This window comes from Rhincodon typus, unplaced genomic scaffold (assembly GCF_021869965.1).
Source record: "Rhincodon typus isolate 14 unplaced genomic scaffold, sRhiTyp1.1 hic_rhity00000843, whole genome shotgun sequence".
NCBI lineage: Eukaryota > Metazoa > Chordata > Chondrichthyes > Orectolobiformes > Rhincodontidae > Rhincodon > Rhincodon typus.
In genome coordinates, this window is record NW_025966481.1 from 8,256 (window position 1) to 34,111 (window position 25,856).

The 25,856-nt window shown below is 39.3% G+C and overlaps 1 protein-coding gene across 1 annotated transcript; it reads left to right on the top strand.

The window, feature by feature from the left end:
• The first annotated feature begins 1,132 nt into the window (after nucleotides 1-1,132).
• LOC109912369 (transcription cofactor vestigial-like protein 4) lies at nucleotides 1,133-25,581 on the top strand. Its single transcript, XM_020511793.2, has 4 exons — nucleotides 1,133-1,206; nucleotides 7,262-7,478; nucleotides 13,569-13,692; nucleotides 23,168-25,581. Exons 1-4 carry the CDS (start codon nucleotides 1,193-1,195, stop codon nucleotides 23,446-23,448), a joined length of 636 nt encoding a protein of 211 aa, XP_020367382.1. The 5' UTR covers nucleotides 1,133-1,192; the 3' UTR covers nucleotides 23,449-25,581.
• The last annotated feature ends 275 nt before the right edge of the window (nucleotides 25,582-25,856 follow it).

A 25,856-nucleotide genomic window follows, 5' to 3' on the forward strand; every position in this document is an offset into this window, starting at 1 on the left:
ATGGTGGAGAATTGGGGAAATTTGTGAAGGAGCAGAGAAGTGACTCCTCCGTGAAGTCATTTTCCAACCATTAGCGTAGTGAATCATTCATAACCTTGATAAACATTAAGAGAAACCTTTTCACTATCCTTTGGTTTGAGCCTTCACGAATATATTTAATAAACCATCAGAATAGTGTTGATTTTCTTCTTGCTTCTGAGAAGTCTACTTCCTGTTTTGAAGTCATTCTTGTTGTGATGCTAATTGAATTGACCCTAATACACCAGCAATATAAATACTGTTCATTGAGAGCAATTGTATAATGTTGGAGAAAAAAAAAGTTTCAAGGCCATATTGAATTCAAGTTTGTCTGATTCACCATATGTGTGGAAGCTCCTCTGCCAGGACAGGATAACATGAGAATTTGACTATCTTTCTGCCAGCTTTTTACTTGAGGAAATTTCCCCTCCCTCTCCTCCTGGTCAGGCTCTGTGAATCTTGTAATCAGAATCCTCTGCTTTGTCTCACTTTTTTTTTCCAGATTTTATTCCTTTTTTTTTTCAGAAAATAATCTTCTGTGAAAGTGAATATATGAATTACATAAATTGTACTTTAAAACATTAAGCAAAGGGCTTGGGATGACCTGTGCATGTGGGTTTCTTGTTTGTCGGCTGGAGCCATTTTCTCATTTTCACAGTTCAACTGAAAACAAAGGCCTCCTTATCCTTTCACTGAGCTGTGTTCACAAGCGCTGACATCAGCCTTCCCCAGCAGGCAAGTGTGCTGCATTAAGAGTCTACAGGGGAGTTGGAAAGCTCAACAGAAATCCTTTCTCATGACATTTATATTGATCAATTGCTTCGTATCTGTGTGGAAAATAAATGCCATCAGCAGTAACAGTTGGCACAATATAGAAAATCATTTGTATTGATTCAGCTCCTAAAGTCTTCAATTTTCTTTGCCAAACGCCTTTTAACATGAAAACCTTTTTTGGGCTAAATATATTATTGTATGGTCCGTAACTTCATTTGCATTTAGTGCAGTTCAAAGGAGATTAGGAAAATGTGCACTTTACTGATTGCTGCGTTTGCAAAGGACTTTTATGTTGAAATGGCTTCTGCCTGCCTAGCTTTTCATAAGCGAGCCTGCCAAGATTCAGGGGCCCAGGACTTTCTTGTGGGAGGACATTGGGCTGCCTTCATGCTTTTTGACAATGATTAAAGTGAGGTTAGTACCAAACCTTCCATTCTATTTTTTTTAAAAAACAGATGGTAGTTCCATGTTCATCTGCAATTAATTTTAAAGTTTGAGTCCGTGTGCTGTTTAGAGGTAAAATTATTTATTCAGCAGTGAACACCATTCTCCCCGCTGCACCAATAGCTCGTATGCAGTGGTGATTTGAAAAATATATTGTGCCTGCTCCAGACACTGGGACAGCAACCTTGAATCAGTGGAACTGAAATCACCCGTAAACCTTTTTTAGAAAATATGTAGTGCCCAGTGATAGTGGTGATCCATAGTTCAAGCTTTCTGTGTTCTTGTCAAGCTGCAAGTTTGACAATACACACTCAGAGTCAAAGCCTCCACTTACAGTATATGTTAAAGATTAGAAAAGAGGGCAGTCCAATGTCTATCTATTTATAGCTATTATAATATTATGAGAATAAAGAAAATCCAAAATTCTTGTAAATATTCTTATAAGCAATCAGAAAACTCCTTTTAAAGCATTGAGGAATTAGATCAAGACATTTAATTATTACAGTAATTGTCAAATTAGCATTTTAAGATCCAAGTTGGAAATTGTTAATCAATCTCTTTCTTTGCATGTAAACCTAATGGATACTGGTGCCAAATGTGAACCCTGACCGGGGCCCCTGTTAGAGTTTGGATTTGAAGGATTGCTGTGGAAGAAAGAATACTGTACAATGCAAAAGTAGTGGATGCAGCCCTGCTCACGTTTACCACCTTTTCAAAAAGCGCAGCAATGTAATAAATTAGCACAGTTACTGGACTATTACTTAGTGTTCACTGGTAAGACAATGGCCTAGTGGTATTATCTGTTAATCCAGAGACCCAGATAACATTCTGGATCCCGGGTTTGAATCCCGCCATGGCAAATGGTGGAATTTGGACTCAATAAAAATCTGGAATTAAGAGTCTAATGATGATCATGAATCCATTGTCAATTGTCAGGAAAAACCCATCTGGTTCACCAAAGTCCTTTAGGGAAGGAAACTGCCATCCTTAGCTGGTCTGGCCTACATGTGATTCCAGACCCACAGCATGTGGTTGATTCTTAAATACCCTCTGGGTAATAAGCGTGGGCAATAGGTGCTGTTTAGCCAGCGATGCCCTCATCCCATGAATGAATAAAGAAAGATACTCTCCTCCCTCCAAGTAGATAAATGTGCTTTATTTGATGAGCGCACAGTTGGATTTTGTTTATTCATGTAATAGTGGATATGGCACTGGGCTGAGTATAAAGGTAGTGGAGAACCTATTGACCCATCAGTCCATATTGCGTGCTGCAGCATTATTGTTTACCAGCTGTTTCATACAGGCCTGTTCCTCCCTGGATGATAGACAGTAGTGTTTGATTTTGTGGTATGCCTGAAGAAACTATATTAATGAGTATGACATTGGGTGTTTGCGTCTTGAGGTGGTGGGCCTGTTTTCCTCTTAGCAAGTATTGAGATACTCGAGGTCTTATTTGATAGTCAGCTTGAAGGAGTTTGTTGGATGTTTCTTTGGACTGAATTATTTGTTCATTTTTGTTTTTATGCCCATCTTACATTTTTTCAAGTTGCAGTTATGACCTTGAATTTGTGGCATTTGGTAATTTTCCTGTGTAATTCACTGTTTATAAAGCTTTTTGAGAAATACATGCTTTTTTTTCTATAATGAGTTGAATGTGTGATCTAAAGGTTTGAAGTGGGAGGTGTAGGGTCATGGTCGTGGTCAGGTAAGAAGAGTTTCAGAATCAGTACTGAGTGGTTTGTTTTATGTTTGTAGTAGGTTCACTCCTGAATGCAGTGATGATCTTCCAATGTTTAAGAGTTATTGCAGTATGATTTGGGGTCCACTATGAATGCCCCAAAGGTTGATTCCTGCTATACGATTATACGATAGCTAGCTCTGAGCAGTCCCACCTCAAGGTTGGTCTGATTCAATTTTCCTCTTTGATTATCAAAAATTTAAAACAGTTTGCAATTTCCCCCTTGGACCTATTAGAATAAACATGGATGTTGATGTTGGCGGGAAAAATGCAAGGCCATATTAAATTCAAGTTTGTCTGATTTACCATATTTGTGGAAGATCCTCTGCCAGAACAGAATAACCTGAGACTTTGACTATCCAGGTTTGGGCCAATATGTGAATGGGCAGTTCCTATCAAGAGTTCCAAAACCAATGTACATTCATCAGCTCCCTGAATATCTAATGTTGTTTTCCCTCATAGTCATATAGCACGGGAACAGACCCTTCGGTCCAACCAGTCCATGCCGAACACAATCCCAAACTAAACTAGTCCCACCTGCCTGCTGCTGGCCCATATCCCTCCAAGCCTTTTCTATTCATGTACTTATACAAATGTCTTTTAACTGTTGTAATTGTACCCGCATCCACCACTTCCTCAGGATGTTCATTCCACACACAAACCACCCTCTGTAAAAAAAAAAAAAAAAAGTTGCCTCTCGTCTTTTAAATCTCTCTCCTCTCACCTTAAAAATGTGCCCCTAGTCTTGAAATCCCCTTCTTTTTACTTGAAGTTAGACAGGTTGACTGCATGGGCTGGTGTGGGGGAGAATGATGAGTGTAATGCAAAACATCTGAATTGGATATTGAAGGGGACATCCTATGGGAAGCAAAATGAAATGCAGGATGTAATTTTCTGGAAATGTGGAATGATGAATATATATATCTATATTTTTACATGCAATATAAATCATGACTATTATAAGCTTTTAATTCTCGGAAGGGAAGGTTGAATTACAGCATAAATTGCAAAGTTTGAGCGCATCATTCTGGACCCTATTATTACAGAAGAATATAAATAGGAGAAGACCATGTTTTGAACCTCCTCTGCTATTCAGTAAGATTGTTGCTGATCTAATATTGACCTCAACTCCACTTGCCTGCCTGTTCTTCATTATCCATGGAATCCTTATCGTTTTTTAAAAAAAAAACTGTATATTTCAAGGCCAAGATGGGCTATGAGCTGGGCTCCATAGGTTGCTGGGGGAGCAAATTCCAGTGATTCTCAATCCTCTGGAAAAGTAAATTCCTCCTCATTTGTCTTGAGAGAGACCCACTTTATTCCAAATTCTAGATCCTCTTGGAACGTATCCAGCCAAACCCCTCAGAATTAATTTGACCTCCTCTTATTCACCTAATCTCCCATTAGTACCAGTCTAACGTGCTGAACCTTTCCTCATATGGCAGTCCTTTCATCTGAGGAATCCAATTAGTCAATCTTGTCTGTATTGTCTCTAATACAAGTGTACCCCTTTTGTTTTTGTAAGAAAAAAACTTAGAGCTGGACACAGTTGAAATGTGATCACACCAATACCCTGCATGACTGTATGTAACAAGATTTTGCTACTTACACTCCCATTTTTGTCTCACAATCAAATCCAAAATCAGTTTGTCTTTTTAATTATTTACTGTGCTTTGCATGCAAATTTTTCATGCCTTCATTCTCTCCATGGAGCATGTGGACAATCCTCCCTGGAATTTACATGGCTGATGTGGCCACATGAAGTACAATTGGTACCTCAAAACCTCACCAGGCTGCAACTTCAGAAACTGTAACAAGCCACAGGGCACATGGTTGCCCTGCAAACCCCCCACCCCCCTCACTTCCCCAAAGAAAAACTTGAGTGATGTCCTGCACTTGCACTTATCTTCTACCAAGGTGTTGGCTTGGTTACGGATATTGAAAGTAAAGCCATAACAACAGCTGCATCTTCTAAAGCTATGTGAAAGTAGAAGAAATTTAATGTAGAATGTAATATGTGAGGCCCAAATACTGATCCCTGTGGCAATTCAGCAGCCTCTGTTTGCTAAACTGGAAATTGACTCATTAATCCTGACTCTATATTCTGTTAGCTGGCAAATTATCTGTTCGTGCTAATAAAACACCACCCAATACTATGTTCTCTGTGTAGTAATTTTTGTAGCATCTTACTGAATACCTTTTGGAAATCCAAATACGCTACATATACTGGGTCTCCCTTATTGATACTACTTGTTACATCCTCAAAAATTCTAATAAATTTGTGAAACACCATTCCATTTCTCTTTCTTAAATCCATGATTGATTATATTATGATTTTGTAAATGTCTGGCTGCTACTTCCTTAATGATGGATTTCAGCATTTTTTTTCAAATGGCAGATGTTAGACCAACACTACCCTAGTTTACTGCTGTCTGTCTCTTCCGACTCTTCTCTCCCCCCCCCCCCCCCCCATTATTGAATTTGGATATTGCATTTGTAGTCTTCTAATCCACTGAAAAGTTTGTAGAATCTAGGGAATTTTAGAAGTGTGCATCTAATTCATCCACCATCTCTGCAATCACTTCTTTCAAGAACCTAGAATGCAGGTGGTCAGGAGATTTGGCAAACTAAAGGAACAAGAGCTGATTAGTGCTTCTTTCTCCAGTGATTGTTTTAAGATCTTCCCTCCCTTTTGTATGCATCATGTGATAGGAGAAGCATTTTAATAAATCCATTGTTACATCATGGAATATCAAGGTAAACTTAAAAGTATGACTTTACTGACTTTAAACCTGGTGTTTTCTATTGATGTTTATCATGTACAGCAAGTGCCTTTCTGATTCATATGCTGTTTCACTAAATATTGCGTCTCAAAAGGAAATTTGAAACTTATTTTCTTGCAAGTAAAAGTACTTCGGCTATTATCAATGTCTAGCATATAGCTGGCAGCTGTTAAATAAAGGTTGTGTAGATTTAATTTTATTTTTCTCATTTAAATACATTTCATGTAATTCAACAAAGCAAGTACTGTTTCTGAAAGATAGGGGATTTTATGCCAAGCTTAAATGAGAGGTTAAGATGTAATGCATGTTTGTATGAATATTTGACTACGAACCACACATCCTGCATTCTGTCATATGACACGTTGCTGAATATACTGTAATTAAAAGAAGTTTTAGCAACTATCTTCACCAAAGCATTGAGAAGCACAAAATGAGAAAATGTATTTGTGCACAAGAAAGGAAATGGCTCCACCCAATGAGAAATAATGTGTTCAGCTGTACAGGTGTTTTAATAATTAAAAACTAATTTAAAACAGCAGAAGCATGAGCATCATTTTGATAACAGTCCTTCAGTAAGTTTTTAACATTATGGATACCTGACTTACTTATAAAAATGTCCCTTTATTTAAAAGTTGTATATTGTCCTGAACTTGCCTTAAAAAAAAAGCACCTAGACATAATCTAGTTATTGATGTGCATATGAGTATAGCAATCCATTAAGTGTACTTGATCCTGTTTCCTCCTCTTTTTTTCCCTTTTTTCCAAAGCGTACTCTTGTGCCAATATATGGGCAATGGAAGAAAGTCATTGCCTTTTGCTAATTGCCCTCAAAATTTGTAGTTTTTTTTTTGCTGTAAACCTGTAAGACCTATGTAGAATGTGCAATGAGTCATTAAAGTGTTAAGTTGTCACATAAGGAGTGATTATCAGATGTATATTGATGGATATGAACCTTGTTCAAATTTAGGGGCCTACTGGTTACATATTATTTGTAAAGTTCACTTGATTTTTTAAAAAATAATAATAAAATATTTTAGTATCTGAATGGATGCATAAGAATATGACTTTGTTTAAACAAACGTTAAGCCAGTAAATGAAATGGGGAAGATTTTGATAATTTAGTACCTTGTCGATTTTTATATATTTCTAGAATTGTGACTATTATTTCACGGTCAAAAACTGAAAATAGTGCAACTTGGAGGAACCTGGGCTGCTAAGCCGTTTGTAGATACATGAATGTGGTGTATTTGTACATTTCTATTGTAATCAATTAAGTGATTTACACCTACTGACTTCAGCTTAAACCTAGTTAAACAAAGTAAACTTCCTTACCCTCTTCCTACATTGATAACTCCTTGGCAGGAATGATTGTAGTAGTTATTACATTTGTGCAAAATTCCATGTCTTCTCTGCTGTATTTCAGAGAAGCAATCGTGATTTTGCTGCATCTTCTATTCTGAAAATGTTATGTGACTAGTGAATACTAATTGAATTTATTTTGCAGAACCAAACCAGTCAATGGAGATTTTCGAAAAGATCAACATAGAGAGCGAAGTCGTAGTCCAATAGAACGTGCTGCAGTGTCAACCATGAGCCATCTCAGCAATCATGCCTATGCTGGCATAGGACTACCAAGCATGACAATGGAACAGCCTCTAGCACTGACCAAAAATAACATGGATGCAGCTAGGACAGTCAGCATTGGTGTGGAACGACAGCAGGTATAAATGCTGACTTTTCGGTTGGTTTTCCAAACACACATTTTATAAAATTATCTTTTCCAAATGTTTTGCAACTCGAGCTAGAGGTCAGTTATGCTTGTGTTGAGCTAGATGTATGATTTGTTCTAGTGCCACTCATCTTTACTCTGTGCAAATGCCACCTCTTGTCTGAAGTGACTGGAGAAGGGAGAGCTAGAAAAACAGAACTGGTGTCCAGCCATTTGATATTATGTAATCAATGGACTAATTATTTTTGCGACTGATACCAAGACTAATTAACTCATCATTAACTGTGTCCCTGGCAATCTTTTATTCTTTTACTAAGATGATAACTACTAAAGAAGTTCTTCAGATTCATGTTACAAGTAGCAAAAGCCTATTTCCTGGATGATTTTCCCTGTTTGATTCTTTCTGGAGCCCATCATAACATAATATTATTGATTTGGTTTGGTTGGTGGTACTTTTTACCTTTGGAGTCAGCAGGCTGTGGATTTGAGTTCCACATGGATACTGTAGCAGCAGTCTAGATTTTGAGCGAGTGCTGCACTGTCATGATATCTGATTTGAAAGATGATATCCAAATGTAGGTACATTGTCTCCTTGTACAGATGGATTTTTAAATCCTGGGATTCTTTTTGGAAACTAATAATGGAGTTCTGTTATTCTGACCAGTGTTCATCATGCAATATCTGATTAAGTAATTGTTGATCTCATTACGCTTTGTGGGATCTTGTATAAAACTGACTGGCATGATTTCTGACAAAACTATCAGGACTTAAAAAGTGACTCTGATTGTGAAATGCTTTGGGACATTCCAAAGTTGTGAATGATACAGAAAAATGCCAGCAGCAAAAAAGAACAATATAAATGTAGTCTAATTAGTCTGTTCAAATAATCCTTACTATTGGGCAAGGACAAATGAAAGTGGAGATTTGTGACTTTAGAGTTGTTATGTTGTTTTTTTTTGTCAGTTTGTGTAAACTGGTCTGTACTACAAATGGGACAAATTTCACATCATCCACAGTCTCTTTATGTTGGCAGAATTCCTTCTTCCAGAACTTGCCCATGTAAGCAAGGGTAGAGAAATTAAAGTCATTCTATTTGAAACTGGAGAATTTGCTTATTTATGAAGCAAAAATCCTCACTGTTTATATTAAGACTGCAATACTGTCCATAAACATGGTTACCTCACTCAGAATGTGTGTAGCTCTTGGGGGGAGAGGTTGCAGATGTTGTCATGATGGTGCATCATGATGCATGGTTGACCATTTTTAGTCTCGTTGTAAGTTCATATTAAGTGTTTTAAGTTGGTTATTATTGCATTTTACATCCCAAACCAAAGAATTTTCTGAACACTAATTTTGATGTAATCATAAGTAATGAGTCTTCTGAAACATTCAAAGAGGGAATGCTGCACTGCTGGAGGAATTACAAACACGAAAATAGGAGTAGGCCATTCAGCCCTTCAAATCTACTCCACCATTCATTTATGATCTTGGCTGATCATCCAACTCCTTGAAATCATACATTATTTTAGCTTTGACAGCTTTCTATCGTAACAAATTCCATAGGCTCACCACTTTCTGGATCAAGAAATTTTGCCTCATCTCAGTCCTAAATGGCCTACCCTGCAACCTTAGACTGTGACCCCTGGTCTGGGTTTGCCTGTCCATTAGAACTTTAAGTTTCCACAAGATTCCCCCCTCATTCTTCTGAACTCCAGTGATTATAATCCTAAGCAGTTCAACCTCTCCTCATATGTGATTCTGCCATCCCAGGAATCAGTCTGGTAAACCTGTGTTTCCTCTATGGCCAGAACATCCATCCTCAGATTATGGGACCAAAAACTGCACACAGTACTCCAGGTTTACAAATTCAGTCCATTTTAATCACATCTTCCATGCAATGCTGACATTTTAATGGACCTGTTGACATATCATGGCAGATCTCTAGAGCAGGTGAGATTTGGGCAGCATGGTGGCCCGGTGGTTAGCACTGCTGCCTCACAGCGCCAGGAGCCCAGGTTTGATTCCAGGCTCGGGCGACTGTCTGTGGAATTTGCACATTCTCCCCGTGTCTGCGTGGGTTTCCTCCGGGTGCTCCGGTTTCCTCCCACAGTCCAAAGATACGCAGGCTAGGTGGATTGGCCATGCTAACTTGCCCATAGTGTTCAAGGGATGTGTAGATTAGGAGGATGGGTCTGGGTTGGATGCTCTGAGGGTCGGTGTGGACTTGTTGGGCTGAAGGGCACGTTTCCACATTGTAGGGATTCTAAGCCTAAGTCATTTGAGCTCTCACCTTCCACCTTCAAAGTATGGGCAGTACCACTGTGCCACAACAGTCTTCTGAATGCTTAAATCAAGTTCTGTCTGTAATTTCTAGTTGACATGAAAGATCGCAGGCCACATATCTGAGAATCACAGAGGAGTTCACTGGTGTCCTGGCCAACATATGTTCCCTAACCAATATGACTCAATCACCAGCTAGCTACTTACCTCTATTGTTCCAATATGGTAGGTTTGGGTTGAGGATATTTTTTCCCGGATTTGTGTTGGTCAACTTGTGGGTGCTTCAACCAAGAGGATACATTAAAATTGATTCTTGGATATTTGGTAAGTTTCACTTGAGGTGAGGTGACAGCCGAGTGGCATTATCACTAGACTATTAATCCAGAAACTCTGCTAATGTTCTGGGGACCTGAGTTCAAAACCCACCATGGCAGATGGTGGAATTTGAATTTGATTTTAAAAAGTCTGGAATTAAGAATCTATCGATGGCCATCCAACCATTGTCGATTGTTGGAAAAACCCATTGGGCTTCAGGGAAGGAAATCTGCCATCCTCTAGCCTACCTGTGACTCCATAGCCACAGCAATGTGGTTGACTCTTAACTGCCCTCTGGGCAATTATTAATGGATAATAAATACTGGCTTAGCCAGGGACACCCTCATCTCATGAATGAATTTATAAAAAATCTCTGTGAGTTGGTCATGCCAAGAGTTCAGCTTTGGATAATTGCTGGGAAGGTTACGAAGAAGGTTGGGCAGCACGGTGGCTCAGTGGTTAGCACTGTTGCCTCACAGCACCAGGGACCCAGGTTGGATTCCAGCCTCGGGCGACTGTCTAAGTGGAATTTGTACATTCTCCCCGTGTCTGCGTGGGTATCCTCTGGGTGCTCCGGTTTCCTCCCACAGTCCAAAGATGTGCAGGCTAGGTGGATTGGCCATGCTAAATTGCCCGTAGTGTTCAGGGATGTGTAGATTAGGTGGGTTATAGGGGAATGGGTCTGGGTGGGATGCTCCGAGGGTCAGTGTGGACTTGTTGGGCTGAAGGGCCTGTTTCCACACTGTCGGGATTCTATGAGGTTGAGGCAGTGGGTATCTCCAGTCCTGCAGAATAAGGAAAGCACCCAAGCTTCACCAAATCCACAAGAATGTTGTCTTTGTCTTTATTTTAAACTGATACTGCAGCCTATATTTTTGATTGATCATTGGAGCTACTAAAAAGAGTCATTGCAAACTAATATCTTGGCAGGTTCCCTTCCACAAATTTAGTAGTGGGATCAGTGCCACAGCTAAATTAGTAAACATTTTGCACTCTCAAAAATGGGTAAAGTGCGACCATATTCTTTTTTGCTTTGCTAGATTACAGAGAGTGGTTAATTGGTTCTGAAGTATTTTGGGATTGCAGAAGTTGATACTGGGCTGTATGTGATTGCAAATTTGTTCTAGAAGATTTGACTGATCAAATGAAAATATACTATTAATATTTGATACCAACCTAAAACATATTAAAGAAAGCATAGTCTCTAAACAGAAGGGAGGGATTAGTTGACAGTTGGTTCCTGATATAGTTTTGATCATTTAAAAGTCTGGTTTATTTACTGATGATTCCAAATTGGATGGGAATGTAAGTTCTGAGGAGGCTTCAGCAGGACTTAGGCAGGCTAAATTAATTGACTAAAACGTAGCAGATGGCATATAATATTTTGGAAATGGTGAAAGGTTGGGAAGTGTAGATGCCCAAGGGGACCGGAGTGTCCTTGCCCTGAGTCACTAAAAACTAGCGTGCAGGTGCAGCAAACATTTAGAAAGGCTAGTGGTCGGGTTAGTGGGCTAGTGGTTAGCACTGCTGCCTCACAGCGCCAAGGACCCAGGTTCGATTCCAGCCTCGGGCGACTGTCTGTGTGGAGTTTGCACATTCTCCCTGTGTCTGCGTGGGTTTCTTCTGGGTGCTCCGGCTTCCTCCTCCAGTCCAAAGATGTGCAGGTTAGGTGGATTGGCTGTGCTAAATTGCCCGTAGTGTTCAGGGATGTGTAGATTAGGTGGGTTATAGCGGGATGGGCCTGGTTGGGATGTTCCGAGGTTCAATGTGGACTTGTGGGGCCGAAGGACCTGTTTCCACACTGTAGGGATTCTATGGTCGGTTGACATTCATTTCAAAGGGACTTGAGCACGGAAGTAAAATGTCTTTCTGTAGTAGTATACAGACTTGATGAGTACGTAGCTGGAGTATTGTGGACATTTGGCCTCCTTTCTAAGGATGGAAATACTTGCTGTAGAGGGAATTCAGTGGTGATTTTACCAGGATAATTTCAGGAATTGAGACTGAGGAAACTGTCTCCATTCCCTACACCTTTTTGAAGAATGAGAGGTGATCTCATTGGAACTTATCAAATTTTTACTGGACATGACAGGGCAATGTAGTTAGGAGATTTACCCAGCTGGTGACTCTAGGATAAGTGGATATAATCTCAGGATAAGGGACCGACCATTTAAGACTAAGATGAGGAAGAACTCCTCAGAGTGGTTAAGCCCTTGAAATTCTTTAGCCCAGAGAGCTGTGGAAGCTTAATTGTTGAACGGGTTCAAGAAAGAAATTGATTAGTTTTCTGGAGACTAATGACTTTAAGGGAGATGGTGCAGGGAAGTGATATTGAGAAGATGATCAGCCAAGATCTATAATGGCAGGACAGGTTTGATGCGCTGAATAGCTTGCTTGTGTTCTTGTGCTCTTAATACTATTGAAGTTCATTTCTGTGACCTGGCATTCACTCTTTTATATATTTGTGAAAAGAGACCAGTGGAAAAGAACTTCCTGCAAAGTCTTCAATCTAGCATTTACTGCTGCCATTGAAGTAAAGTGGAAGTTTCATACTTTCCTGGAAGTCTGTCTTTCTCTAACTTTTGAAAGACGATGCCATCTAATAAAGCAAAGATATTGGATAACTGCAAAACCACTCCTGGTAATAAAACAGTAAAGAAAGAGCTTAACATTTCCTCACATTCTTGGTACATTTCAAAATGCTTTACCATTAGTAGATTTTGAAGTGCAGCCACTGCTATGTAGGGAAACTATGAGAGTGTCTTCAAGAGTTAAGATCCCTCAAACAGCAGTTAATGCACAGGCATATCACCTGTGTTCTTGAGAGAAATCTTGGTCAAGATTCCAAGAAATTCCCTGCTGATGTTTTAAATCTTGCTGTGCCACGTTTTTACATTGATCTTCAGTGGCAGACATGGAAGCCTTGGTTCAATATTTGATTGCATTTCCAACAGTACAGCTCAACTTGTCATTCTGTCTTATGCATTCAGCTCCCTGTCGGGACTTAACTGAGTCAAAATATTCCAGGTTTATGAGCCATGTTGCCACTTGTCAAAAAATAAAATTAAAAATGTAGTGCATAGATCCTTGAGTATATAATGCAGGAAAACGTAAGCCTGACCGCAGGGATTCCTTGTGTGCACCTTGGGGAACATAGCTTTGAGCTAGAAATTGATTTTGTAGATTATGCATCACTCAAGAGTAACTGCCAGAATTAAATGGATGAATGTTAGGTTGTATGAAGTAGTACTGCCAGTGATATTCATTACATAATCATGTTTCTTTTTAAAAACATATACGTATGCTTAATGTAGAGATCAGTCTTTGCATTGATACTGAAGCTGCCACATTATAAATTGGAATTACAAAGCATTACATTCAAGCTTCAAGTATTTGTGTACTTAAGCTTTAATATTAGCTGCTATTGCTAAGCATTAGGCCTTTTGACTGATCTTTGGAATTGTACTAATGCACTGTTTTTTTTCAGAATCGCCCATCGGTAATTACATGTGCATCTGGTAACAATCGTAACTGCAACCTTTCCCATTGCCCTATTGCTCACAGCGGTTGTGTTCCAGCAATGCCCCTAAGCTACAGGAGACCCTCAAATTGTAAGTTGCATTTCAGTGATGTTTATGTAAGCAATCTAACTCAATCCAGTCATGCCCTAAGGCCCTGTTTTTATTTTTTAAAAATACAGTCCTTACCATGTGCAGATTTCCCTTGATCATTTCAGTGCTTATCCTTCAAGTAACGGGGCCTCACATAGACAGAAGTGAAGGAATTTTTTGAGTTAAAGTTTTCATGTTTTGCATTTATTAACTCAGTTACAGATTTCATATCAAATATTTGTGGCAATTCACAAAGTATGTCTGCACTTCACCATATAGAATGTAGTGGCAGCTATATGTAAGAATGCAGATTGCATTTCACTTGGTAAATTTGGATTCTGAATAGACTTAACAACTGGTGACAATATGGTACTGTGGTGCCAAGTGAATGTGAATTAACAAAGCGGGCTCACTGCAACTGGGCTTCAGCTGAAGCCAATGTAGGTCATGAGAAACGATCTTTTATATTTCTCCTGTGGATTTCTGCTTGTACTGTTGTTTCAACACACCCACTGTAGAAATAAAATGTTGCTCTCTTCAAAATTGAAGTACAATTTAGAACAGTATCAGGAAGTCATTTTTCTAAATACTTTTCAACATTGTACAGAAAAAATTTAACTCCTTAATTTGTGCATAATTCTCAAGTCAGCAAATTGGGTAGCAAAGTGTTGCTAAACATATACTGCTGCAAATTATAGGAAAAAGGCAGATGTCGTCTTCTCTCACAGACTGATGATATCCAGTTACGGGGAGCATTTCTCCATCATGTTCATGATTAAACATCTACTAAACATCCTATCATCAGTATGAATGTTACCCGTTATTGTTTTTCATGACCATTCTAGCTGGTGGAATAGGGAACTGCCATCCCCCTGAATGTTAGTGGTGCTGTGCACTACTCATCGGGATACACACATCAAGAAAATAGCAACCACGTTGTTTACCCCTTCATTCTGTTCTGTCCCCCTCTGCGTTCATTTGTCCTTTTCTCCATTTGTTTTAGTGTGTTTCTTCTAAGAATCTAATTGTTAGTGTGTATGTGGTCACTTTAAAGATTTTACTTGGGCTGCTCTACACCATTTGAATTTTCATATTTTGGTGCTTCTCGCCGATATTTGGCTGAGTTTACATTCAAGGAGCGAGATCATGTCAACTTAATTTGGGCAATTCAAACAGTATTGCCATGAGCATAAAATGCAAGTTATTTTCTACCAAAGGATAAAAGCTTCTTGAAATTTAACTAAGCAAACAACCGGTTCTTTATTTCAAGAATATTGTATTGCTGCTTTCACTGTAGTTAACAAGTAAGTGTGGTTATATTGCATAACAATCCAGAATTATGGGATAGAATTCTGTCAATCCATTATAATAAAAGAAAAGAGTCATGGTCTATGTGTACGTGGTACAGGTAAGTCTTACAGTAGTCAGTTTTCAACCTAACTTATCCATTATAATGGGCAGGTTTTGATATAAACCTGGTGGCATTGCAGACCAAAGTATAAAAGTGTCTGGGTTGCATCCAAAACAAACTTTTTTTTGTTCTTGTTACATCAGCAGTTTACTTTGGTTTCAACTGGAAAATCTGGATAAGTGAGGAAATGCTGATCTGAGTTGGTACAGGTTTTATGATGAATATTATTAAATACTACTTAGTTGAGAATTTAATTTCATAAATAGATTTTCAAAAATAATACTGCTGTGAAGAAAATTAATTGGTCTATCATTAAATTCATATTCAAAATATTTTGCCTTTTCTCACACTGAGGCTGCTAGAACTCATTTTAAATACAGTTTTCTAATATAATATCTATTTATAATGATTTTATAAATGAACATTAAATTTTATCACAAAAATATGTTTTTGAACAGTCTAGTAATTTGAAGAAGTGATGTTTGAGTTAAATATGAACAATAAATATTTAACATTTTAGGAAGTTTATGTCCTTTTGTTACAAAGATACAAACAATTTAATCACTCCAGCCTGCTCCTTTATTCAATAAGATCATGGCTGATCTGTCTGTGTTTTGAGTTCCACGTTGCCATCTACCTCAATAACCCTTGATTCCTTTCCCTGACAAGAATATGTCCACCTACACCTTAAAAATATTCAATGACCTTGATTCCTGTACCTTCAGAGATGGAATGTTCCAAAGTTGCACAACACTCAGAGATAACATCTCTATTCTGAAATGGTGACTCCTAATTAAAATAGTGTCCCCTAGTTCTGAACTGACCCACAAGAGGAAACATGCTTTTCACGTCCACTTTGTCAAGGCCATTCAGCATGTTATATGCTTCATCAATTCACACTTCATTCTTCACAACTCCAGTGGAAACCAGCCCAGGCACAGTAACCTATAGTTAAAGACAACCCAGTCATTCTGTGTACCAATTCAGCAAACCTCTTCTGAACAGTCTCCAATGCATTTACATCCTTCCTTAAATAAAGATGTCAAAGTGCATGCGCTATTCAAGCTGCAGTCTCGCCAGTGTCCTGTATAACTGAAGCATAAGATTTATGTTCAGTTCCTCTTGTAATAAAAAGATAGCGTTTACATGTTGTACCTGCCTATTAACTTTTTGTGGCTAGTGCACCAGAATGCCAAAATCCCTTTGAATCTCAGAATTCTGCAGTTGAACTCTTTTTTTTTTATTTAAAGTAATACTCTACTTTTTTTTTTCTTATTTTTCTTGCAAGAGTGAACAATTTTACATTTTTCCACCTCCATTTTTCTTATCCACTCTTTCAAGCTGTCTGCACCTGTCCTCATGTTCCTTATGTCATCTTCGTAAGGTAGCCAACACTAATACGGGAAACTGTGAATTTAGCTAGTGTCTTTGCTCCTACCAACTATGCCATTGATGTAAGTTGTAAGTAGTTGATACTCCAACAATGACCCCTATGGGACTCTACTCACTACATCCCACCAATTGGAAAAATACCCATTTATGCATACTCTGTTTTCTGCCAGCCAGCCAGTTTTCTATCTGTGTTACCCCTACACCATGAGTTTTTACCTTCTGGAATTGCCTATTATGTGGCTTCTTTATCAAATGCCTTTCAGAAATCCAAGTACAGTGCCAACTACAGGATCCCCTTTATCCAAAGTGCACGTTGCTCCTTTAAGGAAATGTTAAATACAATTTTCCTTTGATGAAACCATGTTGACCCATCCTGATTAGCTTGTGTTTTTTTTTGAGTGCATGGCTATAATCTCTTAATGGTCAATTCTAACATCTTTCCCATGGCAAACATCAAACTAACTGACCTGTTTCCTGTCTCTGTCTCCCTTCTTCCGTGAGGTATATTTGCTGTTTTCCAGTCAGATGGAAAACTCCATGAATCTATGGAATTTTGCAAAGTTCACATCAGTACATTTTCTACATCATTAGCTATCTCCTTTTAGACTTTAGTTCTTAATACATCTGTACCCGGAGACTTGGCAGCTCACTGCTCCATTAGTTTGCTCATTACTACTTCCCTTGTTTGGTAATTTCACTGTGTTCCTCTCTCCACCTCTGATTTACAGCTGCTGTTGGAATTATTTTTTTCATACCCATTTTCATCACTGTACAGGATATCAGGGGCACATGCTCTGACTGGAGTCATATCTCGCACATTGGAAGATGGTTGTGCTTGATCGAGCTCAGCTCAGCTCACCTCCAGGGCATCTCTGCGGGAGTTCCTCAGGATCGTGTCCTGGGCCCCACCATCTTCAGCTGCGTCTTCAATAATCTTCCCTCCATCGTTAGGTCAGAAATGGGGATGTTTGCCGATGATAACATTATGTTCAGCGCTATTCCTGACTTCAGATACTGAAGCTCTCCATGATCAAATGCAACCAGATTTGGACAATATCCAGACTTGGGTTGACAAGTGGCAAGTAACGTTTGAACCATATAATGACCATTTCTAATTGACAGTTCTCTAACCCTTGACATTCAACAGTGTTACTATCACTGAAGTAGTACACCCAAGATGGTGGCAGAGTAGCAAGGCTGCATGTATGCTCTTGCCAGAGGCTTAACCACTCCCACCTGCTTTCTTTCATTTTGTTTTTCTTTTTACTTCTGCTCTTTTTCTTTTTCCTTTTCTTTCTCTTTTTGGTGTGTTTGGCAGCATTGGTGCGGCAGAGAGAGCGGGATTTGCGGAGTAGCGGCAGACTCCTGCTGGTTGGAGGCAACAGCAGTGGCAGTAAGGATGTCTTCATGATGTTTGGGACTGGTGCCAGTGGCGGCAAAGCTCCTCCAGTGATTAGAGGTGGCAGCGGCAGCAGTGCAGCAAGGCAACATCTCGGAGGGCGGCCAGAGTGGGACACTTGGTACGGCGGCCTGGCCTGGCCTGGCAGTGAAGCCAGGGATTCCTGGTTGCAGTAGGCCCAGAGTGAGGACTCCTGATGCTGGTGAAGTGGCAGCAAAGTGTTATGCCTGGAGTGGGGACTTCTGGCGTCATTGATACAGCAGTGGAGCCAGGGACTCCTGGTTGTTGGGCAAGTTGGTGCCCAGCGGTGAAAAGATGGCACCTAAAGTATGGCATTTTCTACATTGGTGGGTCCAGCACAGGATCCCTGATGGAGGGGGCAGAATGAAGATAGACTTTCTTTCAGTTATATCTTTTTACTCTTCTTATTTTTAAACTATTCAAAATGGTGCCAGATTATGGCCACCGTTGAACCATTTCACTGTATTTTACTGTATTGTTCACTGTAAAATGCAAGTGATAAAGTTTCTCATTCAATTTAGTTCAACAATCAACATCCTGGGGGCTACCATTGACCTAAATTTCAACTGGACCTGCCACAAAACACAGTGGCTACAAGAGCAGGTCAGGGCCTATGAATACTGCAGTGAGTAACTCTCCTAACATCCCCTTTTGTCTGGATGGATGTAGTTGCAATGACACTCAAGAAGCTTGGCATCATCCAGGACAAAGCACCCTGCTTGTTGATATCACCTCCAAAAGCATTCACTCCCTCTACCACCAATGTTCAGTAGCAGCTGTTTGCATTATCCACAAGATGCACTGCAGAAATTCACCAAAGATCCTTACGACACCACCTTCCAAACCCATGACCACTTCCACGTAGAAGGACAAGGACAGTGGATACATGGGAGCACCACCACCTTCCCTTCCAGAATCTACGAATGCTTGGAAGATTACTGCCATTGCATCCATCAACTCTGCAGCTATTTCCTTTCATGTTCTAGGATGCTTTCCGTCAGTTATAGCCAGCTCTCTGGTCGGTTATAGAATGTGCTGCTCTAAGAAACTATCTTGGAAGCATCCTATGAACTCCTCATCTAGCCCACTGCTGCTAACCTGTTTTTTTTTCCAGATTAAATGTAGAATAAAGTCACCTTTGGTTATTGCTGTACTTTTATCACAAGCACCCAATATTTCTTGTATACTTTGTTCTCCATGTGGTTACTGTTAAGTGGCATATAGACTACCTCCCCCTTATCATTTCATTCCCCTACTAGCCCTCACCTCCACCCAAGCTGATTCTGCATCGTGTCCTCCTGAACCAAAGTCATCTCAAACAATTGTGCTGATGCTAACCTTGATCAACAGCACAATCCCTCCATTTTTACCTAGCTCCTGTTTTACTTGAATGTGTACATAAGGCTAACAGATTGCATTGATTAACTTCAATGTGTGCCATTAAATCATGTACATTGTTATGAATACTAGGAGCATTCAGACAGAGCTTTTAGTTTTATCTTTTTGTCAGCGTTGTGACACTAATCTTATTTGGTATATGCCTAGTTTTTTTTTTCTCTCTGCTCTTCATGCCATATTCTGACCCTCATTCTCTATATTACTGTTTCTCTCTCTTACTTTGTCTGTACTCTTTTTGATATATTTCCACATGTGATCCCTTGCCCTCACTATTCATCTTAACTAGGGAGGTAGAGTGGGTTTTATGTTGTTTGCAAGAACAGTGTTCCCAGTCTGGTTCAGTTGTAAACTGTGCCAATGATAAAGCCCCAGCTTTCTCTGGTACTTGTGTCAATGGCAAACAGACCAGAATTCCCACATCAGTGTTGAGCTATATATTTATCTCTGTAGTTACATATACCCATGGCAGGGTCTTCACCTGCTAATAATCCAAAGACTAGAACTGTTGAGGTCTGCTTCTTAATTTGTCTTGGTGTCCTCCCTTTGTTTGCTTTTTTTTATTGTATGCAAGGAATCGTACTCTAGTGTAACCTCCAGGTGAAAAATGTGTTGCGCTATTGGATCAGGATGTACAGAAAAGATCTTAATCATAATTTTAAGATCCCATATTTTTAATTTAATTGTATATTTCTAATATATGTCAATGGTCCACAGTGCTGTTCAAAATTTCTCATATATATGTCATGCCCTACATCCTCCTGTCATTGGAGATTTGCAGTGTTTCCTTGGTGGAGGCCTATAATTATAGAATATCCTTATTACAGTGCACTTTTTCAAAGTTCACCGTAGGTGTGTGCTTCATAAGATTTTCAGTAACATGGTTTACAAGCTGCTAGTTCACTGCAAGGTTGCATATAAGTATGTTTATAATGGCTCGCTGGGGAGTACGTCAGTATTCATAGATGTTGCCTCTGTTACATTGCGTGTTTCCCCAATCTTGTGGCCTTTGTCTTGACCTCAACTCCATTTGTATTCCCATTTGCTGTTTGTTTCCGCGCCCCCCCGCCCCACCGCCCCACCAACTCTCACTATGGAAATTGGACTTTACAATGATTGATGTTACAGGGTGTAAAGCCTGGGAAGTGGGTTTGTGGTTGCAGGATAGGACTTTGGGGACTTGAGTTGGAGCCCACTGCACTGCAGACCTTGGATCAGGAAGTAGAAGCAGCTGTTGGGGCTTACTACAATGGAGGTGATCAACACCTGAAAGTAAATGGGCCTGATGTTAGCTACACAGAAGAAAGATAATGAATGAAAGTATATTCATTTAAAACTAATACTCATTGGAACAGAATAAATAAATTGAGTAAAAAAAAATTACCTGCCATCTCATTTTGAGAAGATAGAGCAAAAATTAATGCCAGCGTGTTGTTATTTTTATTGTCAAGTGTCTCACATGGACAAAAAAATTAGTGCAAGTGTCAAAAATAATGTGCACTCAGGTGAGTTATAATTTGTGTTTAGAAAGAAAAATGTAGAAAAAAAAACAAGTTACATTTAAAATCTCATAATAAACAACCGCAGCTCCTAGAACAAATCGGCCAGATGAAAGGTTTCTTTGGAGGGGTTGGGGATGGAGATTCTCAGACTTGTTTGGGGTTAGGTTTGCCTATACCAATCTCAAACGGCACTCCCAGTTCCCTCCACTGCCCAATGTTGCCAGACCTGACTGTATCTCACCTTTCTTTTTCTAGACCATATTATCAGTGTTTACACCCTAGATCTAACCATTCTTTTTACTCTAATGTTGGTAAATAATTCCCTCTTCACTCCAAACCGTCAGTGTACTGTATTCTGATATCTGTGATCCTCTGTATCTCAAGGCACAAATCCTGAGGCCTCCACCCTGTTACTGATGCCAGATGACTTCTCAGCTTAGTCACAGCCTTAGACCCAAGGTGCCCTCTCTGTCTCTTGCTTCCCACAATACCACTCTTTCCCAGTGCTCCTAGTTAATGGGACCAGTCAATAGTCCCCAGACATGGGGACTTCATTATTTGCTCCAAGGCTCTTGCTCCATTCAAGGACTTCTCCTGACCAAAGACATTGCTAGGCCAGCCACTCCACCCCTCCCAACAAAAAGAAAATGCCTAGTGCTAGGAATCCTCCATCCCACTTCTGCCTATTGGCACCTAGGGAGTGATGGACAAGCAGGTCTGGCAACACAGGCTGGTAATGGGGAATATTATCCTAGCTAAGTCTGCCCTTTAAAACAATCTGGTCTCAACAACCCTTTGCAGTTTCATTACACCAGTGCTCCTAGAACATCCCTGTGCTCCCAAATGCCAGGCTCTATCTTTTTTTTTGCTGTTTAAACCCTCAATCACACAATAGTACTTCCTTGTGTTAAAATACCCTGTGTAAATATAGCAAATTATTTTGTACATCTTCATTCGTTCTATCAAAACCTTCCAAGATCTAACATCCACCTTTATTGAAACCTGCAGTCTCATCCTTGGCATTCTCCTAAAGCTTATAGGTTGTTCTATGCCTGCACTATGCTGTTAAACACCTACTTCTAAACTACTGTTGAAAGGCAAATTCTGAATAGACCGCTTCTATTAACATCTTTAATTTAAACTTGAGAGCTAAATTTGAATGAGTAAAGAAGTTTATGATGAAGTTCTCTGACCTGCACTTTTCATGAATAAATGGACAGCATTGGAGTCTGATTCCAAAATTCCAGAGCACCTTGTTAAAAGCAGTGCAGTTTGATTTGATCAGTTCCAATAAATCAGGACCCTAGTATATTCTGTTGCAAAACTCTGTAACCTCCAGTAGATGCAGCAGTGCAGTGGAAGATCTAACGTTATGTGTATATCTGTGTTAGGTGTCTGTCTATGCTCTGAGCACATGTGAAACAAAAGGGACCCTGTTTTCAGTCCTGTTTTAGTAAATATTGGTTGCATTGTTTTAATTTTTCCTCTGTTTTCTCTCTCCACTCATTTTCTGATGACAGTGACTCTTTAAATGTAACAAACCTAGCAGCTGTCCATTACTGCACACAAGTGCCCAAAGACACTGAATATGGTTTAGAGTCTGCTCAAGCATACAGAAAACCTACATTCTTAAAGCCTTCTGGTTTAGAAAAGCTGGTGCGAAATGGTGTATAGCCAGTTCAGTGGGGATCACCTTCTGGGGCCGAGAAGCATCCTGGTATCAACGGCAGCCATTCAGAAGAGGTACCACATGGACAGCAGGCGTAGATTTAATATGTTATTCTGTCCTCAGATTTGTTTTGTGCTCAGTTAGGAATTTCGGCACAAAATATTATCACAGCTAACATTAGAGCAACAGCAAGTTGAACGAGATTGTGAGCTGACTTCTGTTGATAAAAATACTGATCACAGCTCCGAACTAGAGAACTGTTTGTAATGAACAGATGGAAGATGGTTTTGGTGCTGTGCTGTTTGTGATGAAGTATTTGATGTCATTCCATATTAGCAAATATGATTTGTAATTAGTACTTATTCTTTGTATAAACTAAATCGGATGTTGGTTAACATGAATCTGAAGTATTAAGGGACATGGAGCAAAGGTGGGATATTTGGAGTTAGCTCACTAGCCAATCGCGTTCTGATTGTTGAATAATTATAAGGAGTTAAATGGCCTACTCCTGTTCCTAAGTAGATGTATGTGGGACTTAATTGACCATTTACATGCTTTCATTTTCATTGTTTCTGATTTATGATCAGAGCAAAATTTGAGAAATTGTTACATTAATTGGGATGATTTCTCCTAATGCCTCTCTCTACTACATTTTAAATTGTGGATTTTTGTTTCCCCTCCCACAGCCTCCATAACTACTACTACAACTTGTGATCCTGTTGTGGAGGAACACTTCCGCCGAAGTCTTGGAGAACGGTACAAGCAACCAGAACCTGCGACAAATTCAGTTTCCATCACAGGGTCGGTAGATGATCATTTTGCCAAAGCTCTTGGAGAAACATGGCTTCAGATCAAGGCTGCCAAAGATGGTGTTTCCAGCAGCCCTGATTCTGGCTCAAGAAGAGGACAGTCCTCGCCCTCATCCCATATGGTCAATCACAATCACTCCCCTTCAGTTGTTTCATGAAGAGTGGACCACGTTGCATTCTGTGCTGAGTGAAATGCATGGTTTGACTGAGCTTGAACACTGCTAAATAAGTGGGGAGGGGTATTTTTTTTTTAAAACTAGACACTTTTGTGTATTTGCTTAGCATTTGCAGAAGGGTGCCCTGAAAAAAATAGCAGGAACTATTCATATAAATTGTATGATGTAGCATCCTAATCTCCTGCCTCAGTTACCAAAGAAACCTCTGATGCAATTCTGCTGCCCCAAAAAGCCATGTTAGGATTGGTTGACCCAAACGCTTTGGCCTCTGCTAGTTCCTTTGACTAGAGTGTGTGTGGTTTGCTTACATTGCTTTTCTGTTATGTAATTTTGTACGTTTATATACTTGAAAAGAACTGTATGTCTGATTTGCACTATTGGGGAGTGGTGAGGTTGCTTGTCAACTTTACATCAGATTTTCTTGTTTTGTTAGATGGCAGACTGCTGACAATGAGGGCTTAGTATGATATGTATTGTGCTTTTACAGAGGCAAGACAGCTTTCGAAGGGGAAGTCTCATACAGGTATTAGCCTTTCTCTAGCTTCAGATTACATTTTGTGCTTGGTGCTCACAACTGGACTGCATTTGTTTTCAAAGAACACGGGCATTTTGTTTTCCTACACCCTTCATCTGTATTTGTCAGCTTGTTCAAATAGATTTGAGATATGAAGGTCAATAGTGCTTCTATTAAAGTAGCTGCATGATTTTTAAAAAAAAATAGCTGGTATCTATATTGTATAGGCGTAACGAAAAATAATATTAGAGCTTTTTCTTCAGAATTGTAGTTTATTTTCATCAATAACAGTCCTAGATACTTACTGCTGGTACAGTTTTACTCAATGACATTTAAGCATGTATTCACACTGGTAGAAGCCAGCAAAAGAGGATAGCCTCAGGAAAGGCCCACATATAATATTCAGTAGATTATAAATTCCATGGTACAGGCAGCAATAGCTTTGTGCATGACTGAATAATCAATGCATAACAACCTGCTTAATAAAGTAATAAAGTGTTCCTCCCGTAATGTCTGTGAAATCAGACTAAGATTTGCAGTTAAACAAGTCATGACATTATTTGAAACAAAGAGAAGCACTTGGCTTAGCTTTAATGTGGTAATGAAGATTGTCATGGCTTGTGGAAAGCAATTTTAATTTTTATGCTTATTCTAGTCCTGTGCCAAGGCGTACATTCCTCCAATAGTATACTGCTATTTTGTTTGCTGTATTAATAGCTACAACTACTACTAGTAGAGGCAGAGGTACAGAAAGCAGCTGTGTAATGCTTTATAGCTTCCCGATTTAGCCTTTGTCTTTGAGAAAGTCACACATGCCCATACATTCCGTCATCCCAGTAAAACCGTACACATTTCATTGCCACCTTACTGGGTAGTTACCGCTTGTCTGCTTTAGCATTCAGTACCCTACTCTGTAGGAAAATCACTAAATGAACACTTTTTATATAGGTAACTATAAGACCATCATTACGCTGTGCGTAAAGAATGTACAAAAAAAATTCGTAGGTATTTTTTGAGGAACAATTAATTTGTTAATGATATGTAGCTATTTAATTTTCCCTGTCCTTTTTGTTGTAATCATGCATTTTTTTTTGTTTGGAGAAAAAAGTTGATCTTTTTTGTTTGGTGTAGATTTGTCTGTTATAAGGTAAAAAGTGCAGGAACACAGTTATCTATGAAAACACTGCGTTAGCATTAATAGCCACTAGTTCATTACTGCTACAGGCTACTGAGCATTATAATGGTAGAAGGCTGTAGATGCTGTCTGTGGACTCTATATGTCTGGTTACTTGGCTGTTTTTTTTAATGTGAGACAACTGAACAAGAATACAAACAACAATCCAGGGATTGTGGACTAGTTATAAATTTCGTGGAGACTGCAAAACATTCTAAAATGTATAGACCAGGTTTGTCTACAATTTTTATTACTACAGAGAGCAGAAATGTCTACAGTGTACTTACTGTTAGTTTCAGTTTGTAAATTTGAACTCTATCCCTCTTGTTTGCGGCCTTGTTTCACCCAAAATGGAAAAAAGCTTTTGACAGGCCACTTTTTGTACTTAAAGTAGCCTCAAAGAACAATAAAGTGCTCTTAAATCATTTGTCTCTTGCAATTTTGTTGAGATTTGTCACTGGCTCTTTTTTAGGTTAAAAGGTGGCAAGACAGGCAGTGACCTAGCAGCAATGTCACTGGGCTAGTAATCGAGAGGCTTAGGCTAATGCTGTTGAGATATGTGTTCAAATTCCACTGTGACTGGAATTTAAATTCACTCAAAATCTCTGGAATAAATAGCTAATTTCAGTGTCATGAATCTACCATCAATAGTCATAAAAATCCCATCTTGTTCAAAAATATCCTTTAGGGAAGGTAATCTGC

Excerpts from the sequence above, each read along its gene's own strand:
- LOC109912369 (XM_020511793.2), top strand. Across the intron at positions 7,479-13,568 it reads TTGGTGTGGAACGACAGCAG|AATCGCCCATCGGTAATTAC; the intron begins GTATAAATGCTG and ends GTTTTTTTTCAG. Across the intron at positions 13,693-23,167 it reads CTACAGGAGACCCTCAAATT|CCTCCATAACTACTACTACA; the intron begins GTAAGTTGCATT and ends CCCCTCCCACAG.